Source organism: Gymnodraco acuticeps, unplaced genomic scaffold (genome assembly GCF_902827175.1).
Source record: "Gymnodraco acuticeps unplaced genomic scaffold, fGymAcu1.1, whole genome shotgun sequence".
In the NCBI taxonomy this organism is placed as follows: Eukaryota; Metazoa; Chordata; class Actinopteri; order Perciformes; family Bathydraconidae; genus Gymnodraco; species Gymnodraco acuticeps.
Window position 1 is genome coordinate 3,976,031 of NW_022990699.1, and position 20,972 is coordinate 3,997,002.

A 20,972-nucleotide genomic window follows, 5' to 3' on the forward strand; every position below is an offset into this window, starting at 1 on the left:
ATGGTAAGACGGAAAAAGTGTTGTAGTTTCAGAAGAAAAACAAGCCCTTTTATTTAAAATGTTTTTGTGTTTTGGTTGTAGGACTGCCCTGCCAAGCGGAGAAGAGCAGGATCCAGAATCAGAGTCGGAGGAAGAGCCTCATAGGTCAGTCTGGATGATTGACAGCTGTCACTCACTGACTCCTACATTAACTCATTCATTGCAAACAAACAAACAGCCTAGCATTACCAGCTGTCACTTTTTCCAACTGTCTGGAGCAGAGAATATAAATCAGCAGCATTAAACAGACACCCACTATAAAGCACATCCTGACATTTTGTACACATTTCATCTGTCGCCTGCGGGCGGATCTTTCAGTCTGGCTGGGTCAAATGAAGGTAACAGAAGTAGGTGTGTGTGTGTGTGTGTGTGTGTGTGTGTGTGTGTGTGTGTGTGTGTGTGTGTGTGTGTGTGTGTGTGTGTGTGTGTGTGTGTGTGTGTGTGTGTGTTTGTTATTGAAAGTGACTGCTTCCCTTTAAGCAGGATGTATGGTTGTTGTCCTGCAACCTTCACAGCAGTAATGAATTGCCGATATCCCCCTCTGAATACATAAGAACTGTGGTCTCAACTACAGGAAATGAAGGATCACATTAATCTTCTGTTCTCCGCCCTTTTGTTTCTTGCTGTTTACTCTGTCTCACCTTTTATTCCCTTCTTCCATCCCACCCTTACTTACCATCTTTAGGCTCTTATATTCCCCGGTGTACTGAGGAGGGTTACTTCAAACCAACGCAGTGTCACAGCAGCACCGCCCAGTGTTGGTGTGTGGACAAATACGGCAATGAGATCGCTGGCTCCAGAAAACAAGGCAACCCCAATTGCGGTAAGTCCACACACACACACACACACCCATATGTTCATCTATAGCTTAACAAGGGGTATGGTTGTGTTGCAGAGCTCCCGTTTGAACATAACGTACCACTGAAACTTGAACAGTACCACAATATCTCGGTATCAGAGATCTACTCGCTTCCCTTCCTTACTATCTTTAGCGGTATCTAAACATCAGTAAATATTTATGAAATAGATAACATGCCTCTGGGGTTTGGCTGGTTTACTATCAGTCATGTGCCTGATGTTATCTGCCTCTGATATTCTGCTCATTTAGCTTTGATAAACACCAGCTTCCTGCAAGCCAAGTAAGAAACTGTCATCAGAGAGCAGCGTCAAAAGTTTGGTTGTTTTACATGAATTAAAAGCAATGACTGAGCAGCATCTTTTATAGGAGGGTAAACGCATGCTGCAGGCTGATGTTGGCATCCAAGGAAATGCATTCAAACAAGGAATATATATAATTAAGTGCTTTGATATGTCAAATCTATAGCTCCACCATAGCCAGGGGTAGATATTCAAAGGGAATGGTCAAAAAGCCAATAGAGGCACTTTGCTGCAAATCAATGGCCACAGGATTTCTTTGTGGAAAAGGAGAACAATAATTAGCAAGAAAGGATGGAGGCAGATATACTGATTACCAATCACACAGCCAGCTCGCAGTCACAGATTACGGCTCACTGGAATGCCAGTCTAGTCCAAAGCCAGTAATTGCACCTTCCAATATTGATGAGGTGTCTCTCCAGAGCCTGACACACACACACACACACACACACACACACACACACACACACACACACAACACACACACCACACACACACACACACACACACACACACACACACACACACACACACACACACACACACACACACACACACACACACACACACAAACACAAACAAACACACTGCAAACACACACATAGACAGCAACAGCCCTTTGTCTCCGGTCTAACAAGCTTAGGCTGCAGCAGCCTGGATCTTTTGTATTCTGCCTTGCAAAGAAAAAACTAGTAATGCAGCAGCTCTCCGTTCAGTAGTCTAAACACAAGGACACCAAACTGATTTTAACACTGTAAGTGCCACTCAGCCTGAGTACACTTGTACCTAGGTGTGAAAAGGCTGTTAGGAACTTAACTCAGAAGGATTTTAACGTCCCAATTCCACAAAATGCTGGAGGCTGCTGCCGAGATAATGACTGCTGTTTGCACAGTTACATATGCAAAAATGTTTGCAAATGTAACTTGATGTTACTAAGCTTTTAGCACAGATGCTGACTAAATATGCAACCTCTTGACTCTGCATTGTGATGTGTTAAATGGAGGATCAAAACAAAATAGAGTAAAGTTAAAAAATGGAGTCGGTTGGAGTCTGGCAGGGATGCAATGGAAGCACGGCTTAAGAGTCTACATGCTAGCAGCTCTGTTCGGCTGCTTTTATGCACAATGAGGAGCTAAATGCTAACACATTTAAGATTGGCTAGTTAGTATTTAACACAATGTATGATTGTGCTAAATAAAAGATTGCTATACATGCCAAAAAGGTATGTACAAACTTTGTGCCAGATAATATGATTTCCCTGAATGTGTGCAGAGTATACTAAGCTAGACAACCTTTAGCAAATCTCTCATGAACTGTTAAGGTCACATAGTCCCCGGCAGCATTTACCATCAAAGAGTGAGACCATGATCCACTGACCCCACATTAGTATAGTATGTCACAGTCTACACACTCAGGGATCCTGTGTTTTAACCTGTTTGCTTATCTGTGTTTTGTATCTCCCTACAGATGAGGACCAGGAGACATCGGGGGATTTCGGCAGCGGCGGTGCTGTCATCCTTCTTGGTGACCAGGAGGAGGAGCCATCACAGAGTGGGCGGAGCCGGCAGAAGAAGAGGCGGGGCCGGATTCACCCCCGAGGAGCCATCGAGGATGACGAGGACGAGGAAGACGATAAGGATGACGAGATTGGCTACGTGTGGTAGCTGCGCTTCATCTTATTTTGCCATCAGCCGACCAGGAATCTCTGTTAACTCAGCACAGATCTGAAGCCATTCCAATGTTCCCTCCTCCTCCTCCTCCTCCTCCTCCTCCTCCTCCTCCTCCTCCTCCTCCTCCTCCTCCTCCTCCTCCTCCTCCAGTTACTTTGGCAGCAGCTCATCTTTTGGCTCCTGAACTTGCTCTTGTGGTCCCTGTCTCTTATCCATGTGACTCTCTTCAGTAAACCTCATTAGACGTCTTGCTTTTGTGTTTCACAGACTCAAAACAGAAAACCTATTACATTTCACCAACAACTGTCAAGACTCTACTTGCTCCACTTTCTGCCTCTACCTTCCCCTAAACCTGTAATCATTGACCTCTTCTGAAATGGACTTCTCTATTTTCTCCAACGCTCCGTCTATCTCCTTCTTTCTCTTATCCTGTCCCTCTCTCCTGTCCCTGTCTGTCTGTTATGTCAGAGCCTCTGGTCAGTCTGTGAGCCCAGATACATAAGCTGATGTACCGGACGTTAATATGTTTCCTCCAGGTAGGCCAGATAGTGGACTGAACCCACCCTGTGCTTCATCAGCAGCCTCATACTCATGATTTGTGTTTCACTGTCGGGCTCCTTCCAGTGTTCAAAGATGTTCCCTCAACACGTTCCCAGGCTCTGAGATGCTCCCTCTCTTGCTGTTATTTCATGGAGGATTGCAAATTATTTAATCGTTGATCTTGAATGTCCCAGAAAGCCCAGGAAGCAATGAGACTAATGATGTATTGTCGTTGTTGTTGCATGTTTCTCATCGTGTTTCTGTAAAAGAGAGAATTACCTGGCCATGTCTAGCTCTATGCATCTCAAACAGAATGTGATGCCTATTTGGCTGCTACAATACTTTGTTGCTATGTTGATTCTGTCCAGTGTCTTTTTGGTTCTTCTCCCATTCTCAGGAGGTATAGGAAGTTGCATTGCAGAGCGATAGCACTAGAAAAGAGAACTGCAAGGCCTACAGTCCAAACGTGCGGCGTTTCAGCCAGCTTCTTTTGCTAATTGGTCAGTAGGGCTTCTGAGGCTGTTTGGCTGTGCACAGACACTAGAGGAAGAAGCTGCTCCTGAGCTGGGAGGACACATGAAGTCCGGCGAGCAGAGAATAGGCTCTGCTCCGCCTCACAACACTGGATATGTTCGTGATTTAAAATTGAAATCCTCACTATGTCAACTAAGTGAATTTTTATTTGTAACTTTGAAAATGTAAGTAAAGTGGCACTGTGGGTGTCTTTTGAACCTTAGGTCTGTGTCCATGTGTCTGTTGTTCTCTGGATGATCCGCACAAGCCTCACATTTCATCTTATTTCAACAAAGCATGATGAAATAAAAACACATCACTTTCCTCACTGCGAAACCACAACCACATTCATATGAGTTTCATATTGTTTTTGGTTTTATTGTCTCCGACGCTCGGTTTATCTGCAGTGGAACACTCAAAGCCCTCCCTCAATGCTGACCTTTCCAACCTTGAGAAAGCAGCCTCTCCTGTTAGAAGCAGACATAAATGGAAGCAGCACAAACATCTTATCATTTGCCTTTGAGAGAAGGAGAATCACAAAGCCAGCAGTACCCAAAAGAACATAAAAGCTTAATGAGTGTTTTTGTAATCTCACTGGCTAATGGGACAGCTGACCCCACTGGGTTAAAACAGCCCGCTCAGCACTTTGAAAACACATTGTACCAACAATCGAAGGCTAAAAGGACGACAGAGTCTTCTGCCTTGAAACAGCCTATTCAGCAGCTCACGCACACTCTGTCAGATACAGTAGGCGATGGCTTTAACTATGTGCATTCATTCAGTTATGCCAGTAGTTTGGTGGGGTATAATTACTAAATTCTGGGACCCTGGTTAGTGCAGGGTCTTCTGTCGTCATGACAAAAGCTGTGAAGAAAATCTCTCATCCGCTCACTTTCATTACATGCAGTGCTGCCTTTTTATCTGCATTGAATCTGGCATTTTCCTTTACCTTGCATAAATTATGGAACCAACTTCAAATTATTCCTTGAACTGGAGATGTATCTCATAAGTTAGCATATTCGTTGTCTTTTCCTGTCTTTTTAAAAATGTTTTGAAAACACAGCTTATATCTCCTTCAAGACAACCTTGGCCAGTTTTGTGTTTACACTTATCCTAGGTTTATTTGTGAAGATTGTAAACACTCTCATGGGTTTTCGGTTAATATGAATCCCCCACCAGCAACCGGCTAACTTAAGGGAAACGGCTATCCTGCTCTGTCCAAAGAAAACAAAATCCACCTAACAGACCTGTTACAACACACTATAGCTAACACCTTATATCTCCTTTTATTTTTATTTATGCTAAGTGAAGTTGGCCTGTAGCTTCATATTTGCACACGATCCCAGTTCAGAGAAAGGGATGACTGGTGGTTGTACCCATAATTCACAAACTCTCACACACACACACACACACACACACACACACACCCACAGTCATTATTGTTTATATTGCGCTCTCCCACTCACTCTCCTGGAGTGAGCTCCGTCTTCAGCTCTGTTAGGGAGATGCATGGTTGTGTTTTATCCGCGGGGCACTTTGTTCCTCTGGTTCATTTCTCTACTGGCTGTTTTTGTATTATCCACAGATGACTTCCCTGTCAGGTGGATTCAGACGGAGTCTCCATGGAGACCGGTGATTGGCTACCAGCGGGGAGTTTTACACATCGATGGTCCATTTTCGGGACGAAATAAAGCAGCTTGATAGTATTTGATTTAATTTGAGATGCTGTTGACTGGTCTTGGTATTGAGTGTTCTTTAAGAAGGACTTTTGTGTTTTACATTTTTAAAGTTGTAATTGTTTCTTACCATTTCTAACTTTCAGAACCGACACAATGTCAGACCAGTGTTAAACACACTGCACTACTCTTGGATGTTACTTAAGTAAAAGTACAAAAGTATTAGCATCAAAATATACGTAAAGTACTAAAAGTGAAAGTACTCATTCTGCAGATTGGTTCTGCTGCTGTAGCTGAAAACTACTGATAGTATGAAGAATAACCCTAACCTGGCAAGTTATGGGCTACAAACCAAAACAATAAACTGAATGATACTGAAACGCTCCTTCTCTTGCGTTAGGTCATACCCCCCTTCCCATGCTATTTTTGGTCAAAATTGACCGGTGTGTTTTGCACAGTGATATCTCTAGAACCCCTTATCCAATTTTGATTGTTGACATCTCATTTGAACAGTCAAAGCAAGTAGAATCAAGGGGTGACAGACAGAATGACACCAGGGGTGAATTTCATATTCTTTTTGGCAGTAAGTTCAAAGATAGTGCTTATTTTACATTACTGTATATTATAAAAATGCTTGCCATGTAGGCTGTGTTTACTGGAGATGGAAATGATTTAGTTAGTGTTGTAGCTGAGAGTCTTCCCGTTCCAATTATGTATGGGATGTATTGATTTGATACAAGCAAGCCAGTGTTTCATGTCATGGTCCGGACCCTCCGGTGGGCCCATCAAGTTCAGCATTCACTGTGATGAATATAAAATAAGACACTGATACTGTTTTCCCCAATGAACATGTATTGAAAGAGAAATATACCATAACAGAACATATGTGTGTGTGTGTGTGTTCACGTGTGTTCACGCACATAGTTGGCAATGCAAAATTGTGGAATGTCACCTCAGGGGCCTCTATCTCAGGGGCCTCTCCTTCAGGGGCCTCTATCTCAGGGGCCTCTCCCTCAGGTGCCTCTTCCTGGTCTGTTGTAGGCTCATAGTCTGGATCGCTGTTGTCTTCCATTTCTGAGACATCTTCCTCTATCTCCTCTTCATCTGGTTCAATCTCCTCTTCATCTGGTTCAAAAATGTGTCCAGAGCCCCTCGTACAGAAAATCGCCTAATCGGTCAGTCGCCTGCTCATTGTGTCAATGAGTCAAATGTGAGCAAGGCACAAATATAACTGCTTGAGAGCCAGTAAGGAAGGCGCATTTAGCACGAGAAAGTGAGACGTTTGTGTTTCTCGAGCGGCACAGAGCTCGCACCTGTGAGAAGGTATATGATACATTGTATCATACGGCGCGAGAAAGGGAGAAGTTCCCGTAACGTGTGTGTGTATATATATATGTTTTCCATCTGCAGGATGAACATAATACACTCATACCCATTAATTTTCTATGGCGGTCAAATCTGACCGAAAACGTCAAGGGTGTTTCACTGTTGAATAAATGACTCAAAATGCAATGCAAGTGGTGATCATCAAGTGTATATGTTCAGAGGCCTAGTGTGGAGGATAACATAAGGTATTGAGGCAATTGGATGAAAAACACAATATTTATGATTAAAATAAAAGTAATTCGGTCGCTTTTGACCCGAAACGCAAGAGAAGGGTTAATAGTGAGGGGGATCTGCTGGATGTGAAGATAATATACTGTGGGATCTTTAATATGAGTCATTTCAATCCATTATTAATATGAAAATATTGATTTTAGCATATTAAAACCTATTCATCAAAATACTCCTCCTACGACGAAAAGCTTTAGCTAGACTGCATCATCTTAATATGGAGAAGCTAAGAGCACTTAAATGAAAAAGACCAGGCTGATTATGGAGTCTGCTCACAGTTTCATTTAGCCTGCCGATCATATGTGCCAAGATTGCCACTTAGCAGGTTTGAAGTCCAAGTGGCTCTCCAGTCATCAGGGTCCAGAGGGCTGCCGGTTCTTCCAGGTAGTTTTCATTCTAGTTGTATGATCAAGGACCGATTTAGACCCGCAACCACAGGGGAGTGCAATTAACTACCTGACAGAAGAGGAAATCCTGCAGTGCTCCGGGGCCTGAGGACCAGATTTGAGGATCACTGGTCTAAAGCCTGCCTATGTAATTGGCAAAGACATTGTAATAAGTAGGGATCATCTCTTTAATCTGTCACGGCTTGCCACTTCCACTCACTCTCTGTCATGCTCTGCTTCCGCTGCAGCAGCTCGGTGAGCGTGGCTGCAGATCATGCCCCCAGGTGGAGGTTTTCTGGATCATTCACTTTGGATATGGTAACCAACAGCACTGTTCCAAATGTGCAAATTTAGAGAGAGATCATACCGCTCTCGTTAATACTCTGCCAGTGAGGTCCCTCTGATAGCACTTAATTGCTGGGTGTAGCCCTTTGCTAAATAAATTAAACAGGAAACTATTCATAAGCGGCTCCAGTGGCTTCCCTGCTGGCAATGGTGATACATTAAATTGAAACTTTCAGGGGAGCAGTCATGCGAGACCGAACCACATTATAAGCAGTCACATTACCCTCAGACCAATATTTGCATTTACCTATTTGGGTTTTCTAATTCATTTTTTTTCTGATTGCTCGTTCCCAGCCATGTCGTTTTTTAAGCTACACAAATTTGACTTGAATGTATAATCATAGTGTGTGACACCAGTGCCCTCTGGTGGTCTAATCCAGCTGGCTGCATGTACTTTTTAATAGAAATCCTGCTCTGCGGGGGTCTGGTAGGAGTTAAGGACGGAGACGATATAATTGCAATACCCCTGCTATCAGCCTGGCAGTGGATCTTTTTTGCACGTCGTTCACCCATTTCTCTCTCCCTCTACTTTCCTGTCAGCTCTTTAATAAAAGAATAAAGGAATACAAAAATATACAAATAAGCCTTGAGAGCAACATGTATTTATTATCACTATCATTATACAATGTCCTTTTTTTAAATTTAAATATCTATTTACAATTGCATAAGTGTAGTGGTTAACATGGACTCAAACACATGGCCAAAGCATGGGGTTACAGTTTGCATAATAAAGGCACTTTCTGAGGATGAAAGGAACACACATGATGAACATGGTCTTATTTGTGTTTCTTACATTTTGTTTCTTGTAGAATCAGAGGTTTGGAAGGGAAGACCTCCTTGTCTTAATTTCGTATAAAACACTTTGGGGTATGGCTGTAGATTAAAGGCACAGAAGTAAAAAAATGTTACATAATGTTTGCTGCTCTTCAGGCAAATATAGGCTTATCCAGTTATGGTGACTAACTAGCAGGCCTCTGCACTGGCAACAGCATCACTGTTTAATTTCTTAGAGGCTGAATTTCTCCACGTCAGTTGGATGGAGCTCAGTGCTGGTGGGGGTCTCCTCTCACCAGTGATTACTCTGAGCAGCCACTTCTAGATCAATGATTGGCGGTAGTCGACCGCTGGCCCCGCCCTCCAGGTATCCAGGCTTCACAGCAGGTGTGTCTGAGAGCCTCATCTTGCTCTTGGTCAGGTCTGGACAGGAAGAGAAATAACTTAATAGTTTCACAAGAGGACAGATGGAGAAGCAGCTCTGAATCCAAGCTAGGATGTCCGGTTCTCACCTGAGATTGCCAATAACATCTTGCGTCTCGCTCCAAAGGTGGAGATGCCCACTTCCTTCAGATCTTCATCCGACAGAGTGAGGAAGGTCAGGTAGTCAATCTGGATGAGTACAGATAGCAGTGGTGTTACAGTTAATGCTCATTCATGATGCACTTTTCGTTTAAGTGTGTGTGGCTGTTTTGGCTTGGATTCCTTCATGTATGTTCCCATAAAACCAAACTGCACTTGTTTTTCCCTGGATTTAATTTTTTTGATGTAACACAAATGCGTAAAATCATATTCCAGGTGGCAAAGCTATAGCTGGAGGGGTGGCTGAATCTAAAACCGCTGTTAATGTCCCGTGTAAAATTAAGGTTAATCTATTTTAATATACATCTTAATATACAACTATTATTAATCACATGTTTAGACGCGAGTGTAATCCGGAAAGAATACACTTCCCTTAACATCTTATTGTGAAGGCTGTTTAGTTACATTGAAACATAATTTTGTAGGACACAGTGGTTTGTTTATATATTAATTATATTATATGTATATGTTTGTATGTTTAAAGCTCTTGACCCAGTTCTCCCACACAGCGTGTTAGTGATAATGAAGAGGTATTTCCCCTCACTAATAACGTTTTTTTAGAAATGAATGTGTTTACCTCTTGTTGTTCAAACACATCGATGTATTTGATTAGTCCAAGTTGGCTGAGCAGCTCCGGCAGGTCATCTATCATCTGTGGGGAGGGGCTCCGCTGGCTGCAGGTCGACGCCCTCCTCGACGAGCACCCACCTTCAAAGTAGCTGCTGCTGCTCGGGAAGCTCTCCGCTGGACATTAAAGGTCAGAGGAAGAGGTTAAAAATGGCGGGGAGAAAGGCGACACACTGTTTTGTTGAACTTAAACACACTTAGGACTTACAGGGTTTGTCATTTCTGCTTCTATTCATTGAGGATACAAATGCAGGAAAGGAGGATGAGGAGGAAGTGAAAGTAGATGGGGGTGAGGAGGGGGAGGAGGATAAAGAAGAGGAGGAGGAAGACACAGGCAGGGATGAAGATGTGGATCCATGTCTGTCCCTCCAGTTCTCACAGTTGCTCCGGTTGAACACCTTCCCCATCTGAGCAGCCCATGGCTATAGGTGACAAAGAGAAATTGTAACGGCATTAAATATAAAGCGGTTTCAAATATTTCACAGCATCACCTTGCACTACTGTCCCCATCCCATTCCTTTGTCTCTCTTCTCTTTGTCAGTGATACAGGTCATAAGTCAAACAGTTTCAAGTGATCACATCCTCTTGTGTGAGAGGGTTTCAGTGGACACACAGCCATAGATCCAAATATTTAACAAGAGATCTGCCCCTGTGTGCAAACGCTTCCTCCCAGCTGCCTGGGTCTCAGAAGAAAATTGAACCTATTGAAGGAATGCCTTTTGCTCTTATTAACTTAAGTGAGAGTGGGTTTATATCACTGGCTATAGAGCAGTAAGTATGCAGCCATTCAGGAGGCTTGAGAAGAGAGAAACAGCTCAGGTAAACAGGTTGCTAAGAGGTGGCTGTGTTGACTGAAGCGATGGTATCAAACCCAACGAACTGAATGGAACGAACAAATTAGCAAGTCCAGTAAAGTATATAAATCAAGTCTTAAAGTCCATCTTGTTTCAGTTGTTTAAAGCAGACACTTACTTGTGCCTGTTGGTGGCTGATGCTGCTGCTCAGGTAGGGTTTGTAGCTGCGGCGGCTGATGTTGCGGAGCTCTTTGATCGCCTCTGCTGGCATGGACTTGGAGAAGCCGAGGCCGCTCCAGGTGTCTGTCGGCTTTTGGACCTCTGTGACCACAGGCTTTCTCAGCATGGCTGACACAACACAGACAAACACACACAGAAGGATACAGACTTAAAACCAGCATTAGCTGACTTTCTTTGCCACTTTAGGGCAGCTGGTACAAGCTAAAAATGCAACACCGTCATATTGATTTTTCCACAGCGGAAACTAAGAGTCGTTTTAAGTTGTATTTCTAGCGACTTTTAAATCAAGTTTTCTTTCAAATGTGCTGCTCCCTGCCAACTCCTGAGAGAAATATGTGGCTCATAAAGTGTTACATGTTCCACTGAGTTCATCAGCTGGTCTCAACCTTGTCTGTCTGATGACTGGTGATGGATAGGTTGCAAAAAGTGGGTTCATTAAGGGTATTACTAGAAACAGCTGCAACCAGAAACAACACTGATTATATGTGTTGAGAAGGAACTAACAGAATATTTTGAAAAAAACACAGAAATGCTTTTCATTGAAGGAAACTACAGTGGAGTGGTTATCATTTTTAGTTTTGTCACTATGAGTGTCTACTGTTACATTGCACATACTTCCTCACTTGATACATTGTTAATATAGGTTCTAGCAGCTTTAAGGTCAAATATTGAAATGAGCAGATACTTTCATAAAAACTGTACTTGACTTTAATGCATAGCCTTAGTCCGCCTATTTTAAAAATGCATTGCAGGTTTTTCATGTCTCCTCCGATAGTGTAAATTGGACAAGCTTGGCTCAGGTGTTGAATAATGAATCACACACAGTGCCTCTCCTTGCCAGCATGTGGCATACCTAATAAAACCTAATTTCGCTGAGACAGATACACACTCTTAAACGACCAACAAGTGACCCTGGGCCTCTTCTGACAGTCGAACAGATCCATGTGTCAATGTGTGATAATAAACTGCAAAGTGCAATATCAATAGGATTATTACTGGTGGGTTATCACACGTGTGGTATGTGTGTGTTTGTGTGAGTAAATATCCCATTCATATACTGGCATATGGGTGTCTTAATGACTGTGAGGCAGATGGCCCATTCAAACTGCTCATTCATAATGGCGGAGAGAATTTAGTACCATTTGGCTGCTGATCTTCCCAGTATCTCTCATTCTGCATGATGGATGAGGTTCTGTTTTCTGTGTGTGTGTATGTGTGTGTGTGTGTGTGTATGTGTGTGTGTGTGTGTGTGTGTGTGTGTGTGTGTGTGTGTGTGTGTGTGTGTGTGTGTGTGTGTGTGTGTGTGTGTGTGTGTGTGTGTGTGTGTGTGTGTGTGTGTGTGTGTGTGTGTGTGTGTGTGTGTGTGTGTGTGGCCTAGCATTAATATACTTATGGGGACCTAAATCTGTTTACACAGTCACGTGTGGGGACTCGCCTCCCTTATGGGGACAAATTGGAGGTCCCCATGAGGGGAATCATTCATTTTAGGGTGAAAACTTGATTAGGTTTAGGATTAGGGTAAGGTTAAGGGTAAGGGTTAGGCATGTGTTGGTTATGGTTAAGGTTAGGATAAGTCTCCAGGAAATGCATGTAAGTCAATGTAATGTCCCCTGAAGTGATGTATACATGGTATGTATGTGTGTGTGTGTGTGTGTGTGTGTGTGTGTGTGTGTGTGTGTGTGTGTGTGTGTGTGTGTGTGTGTGTGTGTGTGTGTGTGTGTGTGTGTGTGTGTGTGTGTGTGTCTGCATGCAAGTGTGTGTGTGTTGTCAGCATAGTGTATCTAACCCGTGTGAATCTAGTAGCAGTGCCAGTGCTAGTCTATTATAACGCTGGCACAATGCATCCCATAAACAGGTCTCCTTCATCAGTTGTGTTGGCAGCGAGCGGCACTGAAATGAGTCGCCTCCATCAGAGCCTGCCTCTGCTCGGGATATTAATGTGTTGCCTCCATAACGCACTTGAATAAAACAAATAAGCTACTTCATCCTGTATAATCATATGACATTAAATCCTGTTTTCTCAATGATATGACTAAAAAGTATGCATAAATACAGCAAATTAAACAACCCTCTTCATTTTGTTTTGTTTGAGGAACTGAGATAAAGTGCTTCTCCAATCTGTGCCCAGTTTACCTCCAAAAGCAACAGATTGGTTATATATAGGAGGCTTTTCATCAAGCCAAAGATAAGCATGTTGGGCCAAATGTGTTTTTAATATATTTACCTGCAGCATACAGCAACGATAGATCAATAAAGAGTATAAATGCTTGCTTAGCAGTGCCCTAGTTGTCGCAGCCGTCTGTGCAGACCTCTTGAAAGCGCACTAAGACAGGAAGAAATATTAAACATTCAGGAGCACTAACCTCTGTTTGCCAGCAGTTTCTTCCTCTCATAGTCATAATCCTACAAAGCACAAACAGGAAATGGAGTGGGTAAATAATGCATGAAATAGAATATTTGTTTCTCTGCTTACTGGGCACAGGCAGGGGCACCGAACACTTTCTGCTGCTGCGGCAGTAAACCTGCTAATCCTCCGCTCAGTAACCTTTGAAAGTGAGGGATGACAAATGCGAAGGGAAGCAAACAAACACAAACATCGATTCTAAGATCAAATGTGCACCATGGCCAGGGATGTGCAAATCAATAGGTTACATATCATCACAAATCAAATGTTACAGCTGGTTTTAATCTATCAGGCATTACAGACATGTTCAGGAGATTAATCGTGTTTCTCTCCCTGGCATACACTCTTTTCATTGTCTCTAAAACAACAAAGATGTTCATTGGTTCAAAATTACCTAATTTTCTTTCCAAAAAGATTAATTTGTAGCAAAATAAGGTTGACCATAGGAGCAGTTCATCATTTCATGTAGAAACTGGCAAAAGAGAGACCTGTCCAACTCCGTTTTTTTCTAACCTCAGCCGTGTATGACTCAGTGCGAAAATCCTGAGCGTGTGTCATATCTCTCCTCAGGCTGTTCCTCCGCTCACTCCTCCCTCCTTCTATCTCTGCGCTCAGCAATCTGGCACATTCAGGACACACACACACACACACACACACACACACACACACACACACACACACACACACACACACACACACACACACACACACACACACACACACACACACACACACACAGAGAGTCAAGGTTAGTTTAGACTGGTATGGCTATACTGTATGTCCAACATTTGAGAACTTATCAGCACTTCCTCTACTGCAGCAGAAATACTGCAGTTTCAGAGACATGATGCTATATAATTATGGATTATATTAAAAGAGAGCTGCTCTACTTGAAACTGCAGTGCAACGTTTTTTTGATCCAGAGAACCACGTCGACTCAGCGAAAAGTAAATAGAGATGAGGTCAACACGATTTCTTTTCTCCAACTCCGTTCTCTGTGTTAGCAAGATTTATAGATGTGGCATATGCAGGTGTGTGTGTGTGTGTGTGTGTGTGTGTGTGTGTGTGTGTGTGTGTGTGTGTGTGTGTGTGTGTGTGTGTGTGTGTGTGTGTGTGTGTGTGGTCTAGCATTACTATACTTGTGGGGACCTACATCTGTTTACATAGTCACGTGTGGGGACTCGCCGCCCTTATGGGGACAAATTGGAGGTCCCCATGAGGGGAATCATTAATTTTAGGGTGAAGACTTGGTTAGGGTTAGGATTAGGGTTAGGGTAAGGGTAAGGGTAAGGTTAAGGGTAAGGGTAAGGGTAAGGGTTAGGCATGTGTTGGTTATGGTTAAGGTTAGGATAAGTCTCCAGGAAATGCATGTAAGTCAATGTAATGTCCCCTGAAGTGATGTATACATGGTATGTGTGTGTGTGTGAGAGAGAGAGAGAGAGAGAGAGAGAGAGAGAGAGAGAGAGAGAGAGAGCGAGAGAGAGAGCGAGAGAGAGAGAGAGAGAGAGAGAGAGAGAGGAGAGAGAGAGAGAGAGAGAGAGAGAGAATTAGCCACAAGGTCAACCACTTATTTTAGGTTATGATTTTTTTGGTCTAAGTGACTCTTAAAATGGCTGTAAGTCATCAGGGATCATTGTTAGCCAACACAGTGACCTCACAAGTGACCTTAACAAGTGTTTTTCACCAGTGAATGCTCACCTGTATGTTAGCGCCTGCCCTGTTGAGTGGCGTCTGCCCTGGGTGAAAACCTTGGTAGCTTCGGGACCCTGGAGGCTGCCCCTCCGCCCCATCCTGCTCATGTAGCTGACTGCATCACACCCCTCAGATGACATTGGCACGTCATAAGCGCTGTCATCATCTGATTGGCCCGACTGGTCCTCATTTTCTAGGATCTGAAGGAGACCAGAGAATGTAGTTCTTTGTGTTAATTTTCTATTAAGATGTATACATTAGGAAGAATTCGTTTTTGACTGACAGCAGAATAGTTTAAAAATGAAAGTTGTTTTAAAGGAGTGACAAACCTTCTCCAGTGGCCGGCTGTCTGTTCCCTTGAGTCCTATCCTCCCCTCGTCAGCATGAGGGGTGAGACCCGGTGGAGGTGAGGGGCGGGTCTTGGAAAAAGTCTGCACCTCTGAAGGGGGAGCTAGCCCAGAGCCTGATCAAAAAGAGGGGAACTGTACTTAAAGAGGTTTGCGTTCTCTTTTTTTTAAACCCGAAACCAATTTGTAGCAACTTGATAAGAGGAAAAAACCGTTTTAAATAAGTTGTAAATGTTTTTGCTTGAAAGTCAGTGCAACCTATTTCCATGACATTTGGATGAAACACACCTTCACAGATTGATAGATATGTGCGCTGCTCACCCTGCTCGGAGAGACGAAGCTGCTGCAGCAACATGTTGAGCCAATAGCTGGTCAGCCCGCTGCCGGCCAGCATGGGGTCAGAGGTCAACTCGGTTACCTTGGCTATCTCACAGGAATCCAACCCCAGGAGCAGACGGCGAGCCTCATAAAGACAGGAGATGTTTCTTTCCAGACCTTTCACCACCACTGACTGATAAACAATACAGAGTTTTAGTATTCAACACAATACAGAAATATTTCAATAAACATGTCGTATCAAATCCATCGAGTATTTCTATTAGCTGCTCGTTGACTTTATAGCCCTAGATTCAAGGAGAATTTGAAAACATGAGACTTGTAGGCAACAAACAACACGATTAACATTTCACTCGAGGTCAGAGTTGATTTTAACAACAAGAAAGCAGTTGTACCTTGCTGGTCTGTTTTACTTTGGGCTTGACACTAATGAAGACTCCCAGGCTTTGCATCATCGGAGCCAGTATACAAGGATCTGCCTCCCCATCTTCACGCATGTCAAACATCAAACACACAGGCAGACAGTCCTAGATGTGCACAGATAAATAATGTGAAATAACAACAGATAAAGAAAACACAAAAAAAAGATTGACATATGCAAGCAATCAAAAACAAACAAATGCACCTGCCTCCTCTCAGGATTGATGTTTAGCATAACTCTACCTGAACAAACCCCCCACACCCCACTGTACCATGAGCTGCTGCCGAGCCAGACACACTCCGTCAGGGTTGCCCTGGATGAGCAGAGAGGGGGGGCTCTGAGGAGCGCTCAGGTCGGGGAGGATGATCTGGGTCTGGGTCTGGTGCATGACGCTCAGGAAGTGAGATCCGTTCTGCCCCAGCAGGAAGAGATGCTGCTGGGAGGTGACATCCATCTGACTGCTCACCACACCTCCTGTGACCTCTGATCCCAGCAGCAGGTCCATCAGGATGCAGGTCGCCTTCTGCCAGCGGATGATAAATACATAAATGAAATTATATTAAACATTGGAAAACTCTTAGTTATCCCATCTATCCGAAACAAATTGATCGCAATAAGGCTTCATTCACTACTAATTGAGAGATTTGCCAGAGATGGCAAAAATACACACATCCTTTACTGAAGTACAGATACTCGTGTTTAAAAATACTCTGGTAAACGTAGAAGTACTGACTAAACTTCTTTACTAAACTAAAAGTAAAGAAGTATGGACTTTGAAATGTACTTAAGTAAAAAGTACCCATCACTACCAACTGTTTTAAAGAGTACCTGACCTCCCTTTATATTAATAGAACAATAATGTCATTGTTAGCTAATGAATGTTTCGATGCTGAACAACTGCAACATGACAACGTTTTCATTGGTCCCTCTTCTTTAGAGAAGACCAGGAAATGATGGATACACGGATCGTGTTAAAATCAATAGGCACGCAATGACTCTAAATAATAATGATCACGCCACCAAACACACATTCAAACTAAAGGACCAGCCTGTTTGGAAAATGTAAGAAGTAGAAAGTACAGGTATTTGTGTTAAAAATGTAAGAAGTAAAAGTAAAAGGTTGTCAAAAAAATAAGTAGTGGAGTAAAGTACTGATACCAGAAAAATGTACTTAAGTACAGTAACAAAGTATTTGTACTCCACTACTTCCCACCTGTGATCATAATAATCATCAGCTTTGAACTTACACCGCATTCTGATGTGTATAAACTGTCAACTGGAATAAATGTTTCCCTAAAAGGTTTGAGACTAACCTTGACAGCAGCTGCGTTGCCCTGCAGGCCCCAGACGGTGCAGCAGCTTTCATAGAAGCTGGGCTGTGCCTGGGGGTGAGGTGGCATCGCCCTGAAGCTCACGCTGACCCCCAGGGTCTGCACCACCTGCTGGATGAGAGGGGACCCTGCATCTGGCAGAGCCTGGGGAACCAGGCTGACTGGGAGGTCAAAGGTCAAGGACAATGGCTGCAGGTCCTAGGATGGTAAACAAGAGTTTGTTGGAGATGAGGTAACACAAAAACAAGAGGCAAACACAGAGACGTATGGCAGTGGCTTTCTGACAGATAGACGTGTATTTTTGTGCCAGCTACTCTATTAATCATGTTATTGATTTCTGTGCCCTGACAGGAGTGAAGAAATTGAGTTTTGAGACAAATCAAAATGTATCCTGGGTAGTCTCTGCTCAGCTTGTACACGGATCACTCACTCTGATCCTCCTCCTGGCTTCCTCCACTCCCTCTATCGGCCCAGCGATGGACACCTGGTAACAGTTGAAAACAATGTGATATTTTAATGGATTAGGTTTATATTCCTTAGACTGATTGAAATGCTGCATTAATGTCTCTACATAGATCGTTACCTGGTTGCTTTTCTCTCCTGAACCGTTGTGTCGGTTGGAGTCGGGAAAATGGATGTGGCAAGATGTGACCTCCATCACCTTTTTGATGTTCCCACCGCCTTTCCCAATCACGTGGGAGTGCTCTGTGTAGGCCACGTCCATCTTTAGCGTCACCTTGTTGACCTGGATTTTATTTAAACACTTTTATATAACTTTTCAGATTGGAATGGAGATTAAACGTGATGTGATGTGTAACCGCGGCCGCGCACACGGCGGAAAGTGTAGCTGTTCTACTGATCAAAGTTGCCCTCTGACTCAACTTTGATCAAACAGCAAAAACTCCACAGATTCAATTTGAAAGAAACACGATACAGTTGGCAGTCAACAAAAAGGCCTAAGACAAGGATTTTCCCCCAAGAGTATGACATTTATTATCAAATAGACACATTTACAAACAATATTTTAAATCAGTAAAAACAACAACAATTTATTAGGAATTCATCTACTATGCTATTTAAAATGGTATCCAGCGTATAAAAAACGGCTAAATGAGCGCAGACAGTTACTATTGGGAGGGGGAAACAAGCAGGTCAAATCTGAATACTACTCACCGCCACTCACACGTGCCCTGTACAGACACAGCAACTGAAAAGAAAGTGATAAATTAAGAAAAGTGCAAAATTAACTAAACACACACACACTTAAGGGGCAGTGAAGTGCACGTGAGGGCCTAACACCACTGAATCCCAACTCCCAAGGCTGCTGCTCACGTCAAGGGTGCTGGATCCCTCAACAAAAGACACAAAGCACAATAGTACATCAATTCATTGAGATAGTAAAAACACTAATACTCTTGGGAGATTAGGAATTGGAGCAACAATGTAAACAAAAGCATCAAAACGAACAACTATAACAAACCAAAATAAGGGAAACAGAACGGTAAAACAAAACAGCAGTGGCGGACAATCTTATGTCTCTCGGACGGCGCAGCCCCTCTCCCAACAGTAACTGTCTGCGCTCATTTAGTCGGTTTTATACGCTGGATACCATTTTAAATAGCATAGTAGATTAATTCCTAATAAATTGTTGTTGTTTTTACTGATTTAAAATATTGTTTGTAAATGTGTCTATTTGATAATAAATGTCATACTCTTGGGGGAAATCCTTGTCTTTGGCTTTTTTGTTGACTGCCAACTGTATCGTGTTTCTTTAAAATTGAATCTGTGGAGTTTTTGCTGTTTGATCAAGTTGAGTCAGAGGGCAACTTCGATCAGTAGAACAGCTACACTTTAGGCCGTGTGCGCGGCCGCGGTTACAGATGCAAACGGCAGCTGCAGAGTCTCTGCCTCCTACAACTTACAACCTACAAAAAAGATTTCCCAAGTGACTTGCTATAAAAGGAAGAAGTAACAAATTGGAAAACATGTAAAAGCACATCATCATCTCCATTGTTGAGATAGAAAGCACCAAAGCACTCACCCTGGTTTCCAGCACTTCTAGTATCTTCTTTTTGGCTTCCAAAACATTGGCTCTCTTCCCCTCCACCTTCACGTGTGGATCTTGATGGGAACAGAAGTTCAGTGAGAGTTCATTACAAGTGAGTTTGTAACAGTCAAGGTGCAATAGTATGGGAACAGGAATCTGTGACAGGAGGGAGTGACAGAAATATCAAGAATGTGTCACCTTTCTTTGACTTGGCTCCAATCTTCAGCTTGGATGGCCATTTCACCTGAGTGTCAGTTTCTCTCATCACCTGTTGAATCACAGACAATAGGAAGGGTGAGGAAAAAAGAAAGGCTCTCATTGTATGCCACAAATCACATACAATCAGAACACACACACAGACATAAACACATACAGACACACATCAGACAGCTTCGTACTAAGAATACAAAGCCTCGTTTGCATTTCAAAGACTGCAATTATCTCCTCCATAAAACCAGTAATCACTGGTTGCAGAGTATGGAACAAATATTAGAGCGGTGGCTACTCATACTGCTTTGTAAGCTACATTTAACCAATGCTTTCCGCACTGATGATTATCCGTGGCTTTCACAGAGGAAGGCAGCTGGGTTTTCATTTGGTTCATGATCGAAATGTTTCCTGTTGTGGATTTCTACTTACTCTCTCAAAAAACCCCTCTCCTGTCTCCCCATCTCCATGCTTGGGAGCTGAAAAACAAATAAGAAGCAAACTTGAAAAACACATAAACCCACATTTTAAAATGCCTGCAGTGCGATTTGTCACGTTGTGTTGTTCGGCAGCCCCAGTGTTCAATATCAAGCATGTGTGCAGAGTCAACACTTAAATGTTGACTTGTTTGAATTTTTCCAAGCGACAGGAACAAGAGGTTGCCGGGAACATAAACAATTTTAAAAGGCCATCGCTCCACAGTGACATTTACAGGGTACAGAGGGGGGGTTGGCTCGAGGAACGCCCTCATCACTATGGGTTACGCTGGCCAGAGCTGGGGAATGAGAAGAGAACAGTGCAGGGTGGAGAGGGAAGGTGGTGCTGGTTGGGGGGGTAACCACAAATTAGCCTAGAGACAGCTAATCACATCAATGGCATTTGCTGACGTACAGACCTCCCACTCGACCAAAACATTCAATAACAACTGCAAGATCAAAAAGGAATGTGTAAAACAAATTTAAGAAAGGGGGCACTGCTCAGCCTATCAGAATGGAGTCTGGAGTGCAGTCGTACAGGTTGTATCCTTAATAGATGAGATGCTCAAAGAATCCCACATGCACCGAATTCCCTTTCCCATCAAGCGTCTGCTGCGAGAGGACAAACAGACAAACATCAGCCTCTATCTGCACAGGACACACACAGTTTCCCCAGTAACACAAGGGAGGCATTTGTCATAAACCTGCCACGCAGCGATAACTAAAGGAAGCAGTTACCTCTGCTTCCCAGACAGG

At 43.2% G+C, this 20,972-nt stretch overlaps 2 protein-coding genes across 5 annotated transcripts in view; one reads left to right on the forward strand and one right to left on the reverse strand.

Moving 5' to 3' along the window:
- Positions 1-4,140, forward strand: part of spock1 (SPARC (osteonectin), cwcv and kazal like domains proteoglycan 1) — a 116,390-nt gene extending 112,250 nt beyond the window's left edge. For all 4 annotated transcript variants that reach the window (XM_034231001.1, XM_034231002.1, XM_034231000.1 and 1 more), the window contains 3 exons: positions 82-144; positions 725-862; positions 2,662-4,140. In XM_034231001.1, coding sequence (XP_034086892.1) covers positions 82-144; positions 725-862; positions 2,662-2,858 — 398 coding nt within the window. In that variant the 3' untranslated portion in view covers positions 2,859-4,140. The remainder of the gene's footprint in view (positions 1-81; positions 145-724; positions 863-2,661) is intronic.
- Positions 4,141-8,524: 4,384 nt separating this feature from the next.
- bicc2 (bicaudal C homolog 2) overlaps positions 8,525-20,972 on the reverse strand; it is a 13,076-nt gene continuing 628 nt past the window's right edge. The window contains exons 2-19 of the mRNA XM_034230759.1: positions 20,173-20,219; positions 19,732-19,801; positions 19,528-19,607; positions 18,070-18,231; positions 17,917-17,970; positions 17,469-17,684; positions 16,427-16,678; positions 16,130-16,261; positions 15,720-15,909; positions 15,381-15,514; positions 15,058-15,251; positions 13,873-13,978; positions 13,319-13,358; positions 10,894-11,063; positions 10,130-10,343; positions 9,872-10,038; positions 9,225-9,324; positions 8,525-9,135 (exon numbers count right to left, since the gene is read on the reverse strand). Of these exons, the coding sequence (XP_034086650.1) occupies positions 9,005-9,135; positions 9,225-9,324; positions 9,872-10,038; positions 10,130-10,343; positions 10,894-11,063; positions 13,319-13,358; positions 13,873-13,978; positions 15,058-15,251; positions 15,381-15,514; positions 15,720-15,909; positions 16,130-16,261; positions 16,427-16,678; positions 17,469-17,684; positions 17,917-17,970; positions 18,070-18,231; positions 19,528-19,607; positions 19,732-19,801; positions 20,173-20,219 (2,459 nt within the window). The 3' untranslated portion in view covers positions 8,525-9,004. The remainder of the gene's footprint in view (positions 9,136-9,224; positions 9,325-9,871; positions 10,039-10,129; positions 10,344-10,893; positions 11,064-13,318; positions 13,359-13,872; positions 13,979-15,057; positions 15,252-15,380; positions 15,515-15,719; positions 15,910-16,129; positions 16,262-16,426; positions 16,679-17,468; positions 17,685-17,916; positions 17,971-18,069; positions 18,232-19,527; positions 19,608-19,731; positions 19,802-20,172; positions 20,220-20,972) is intronic.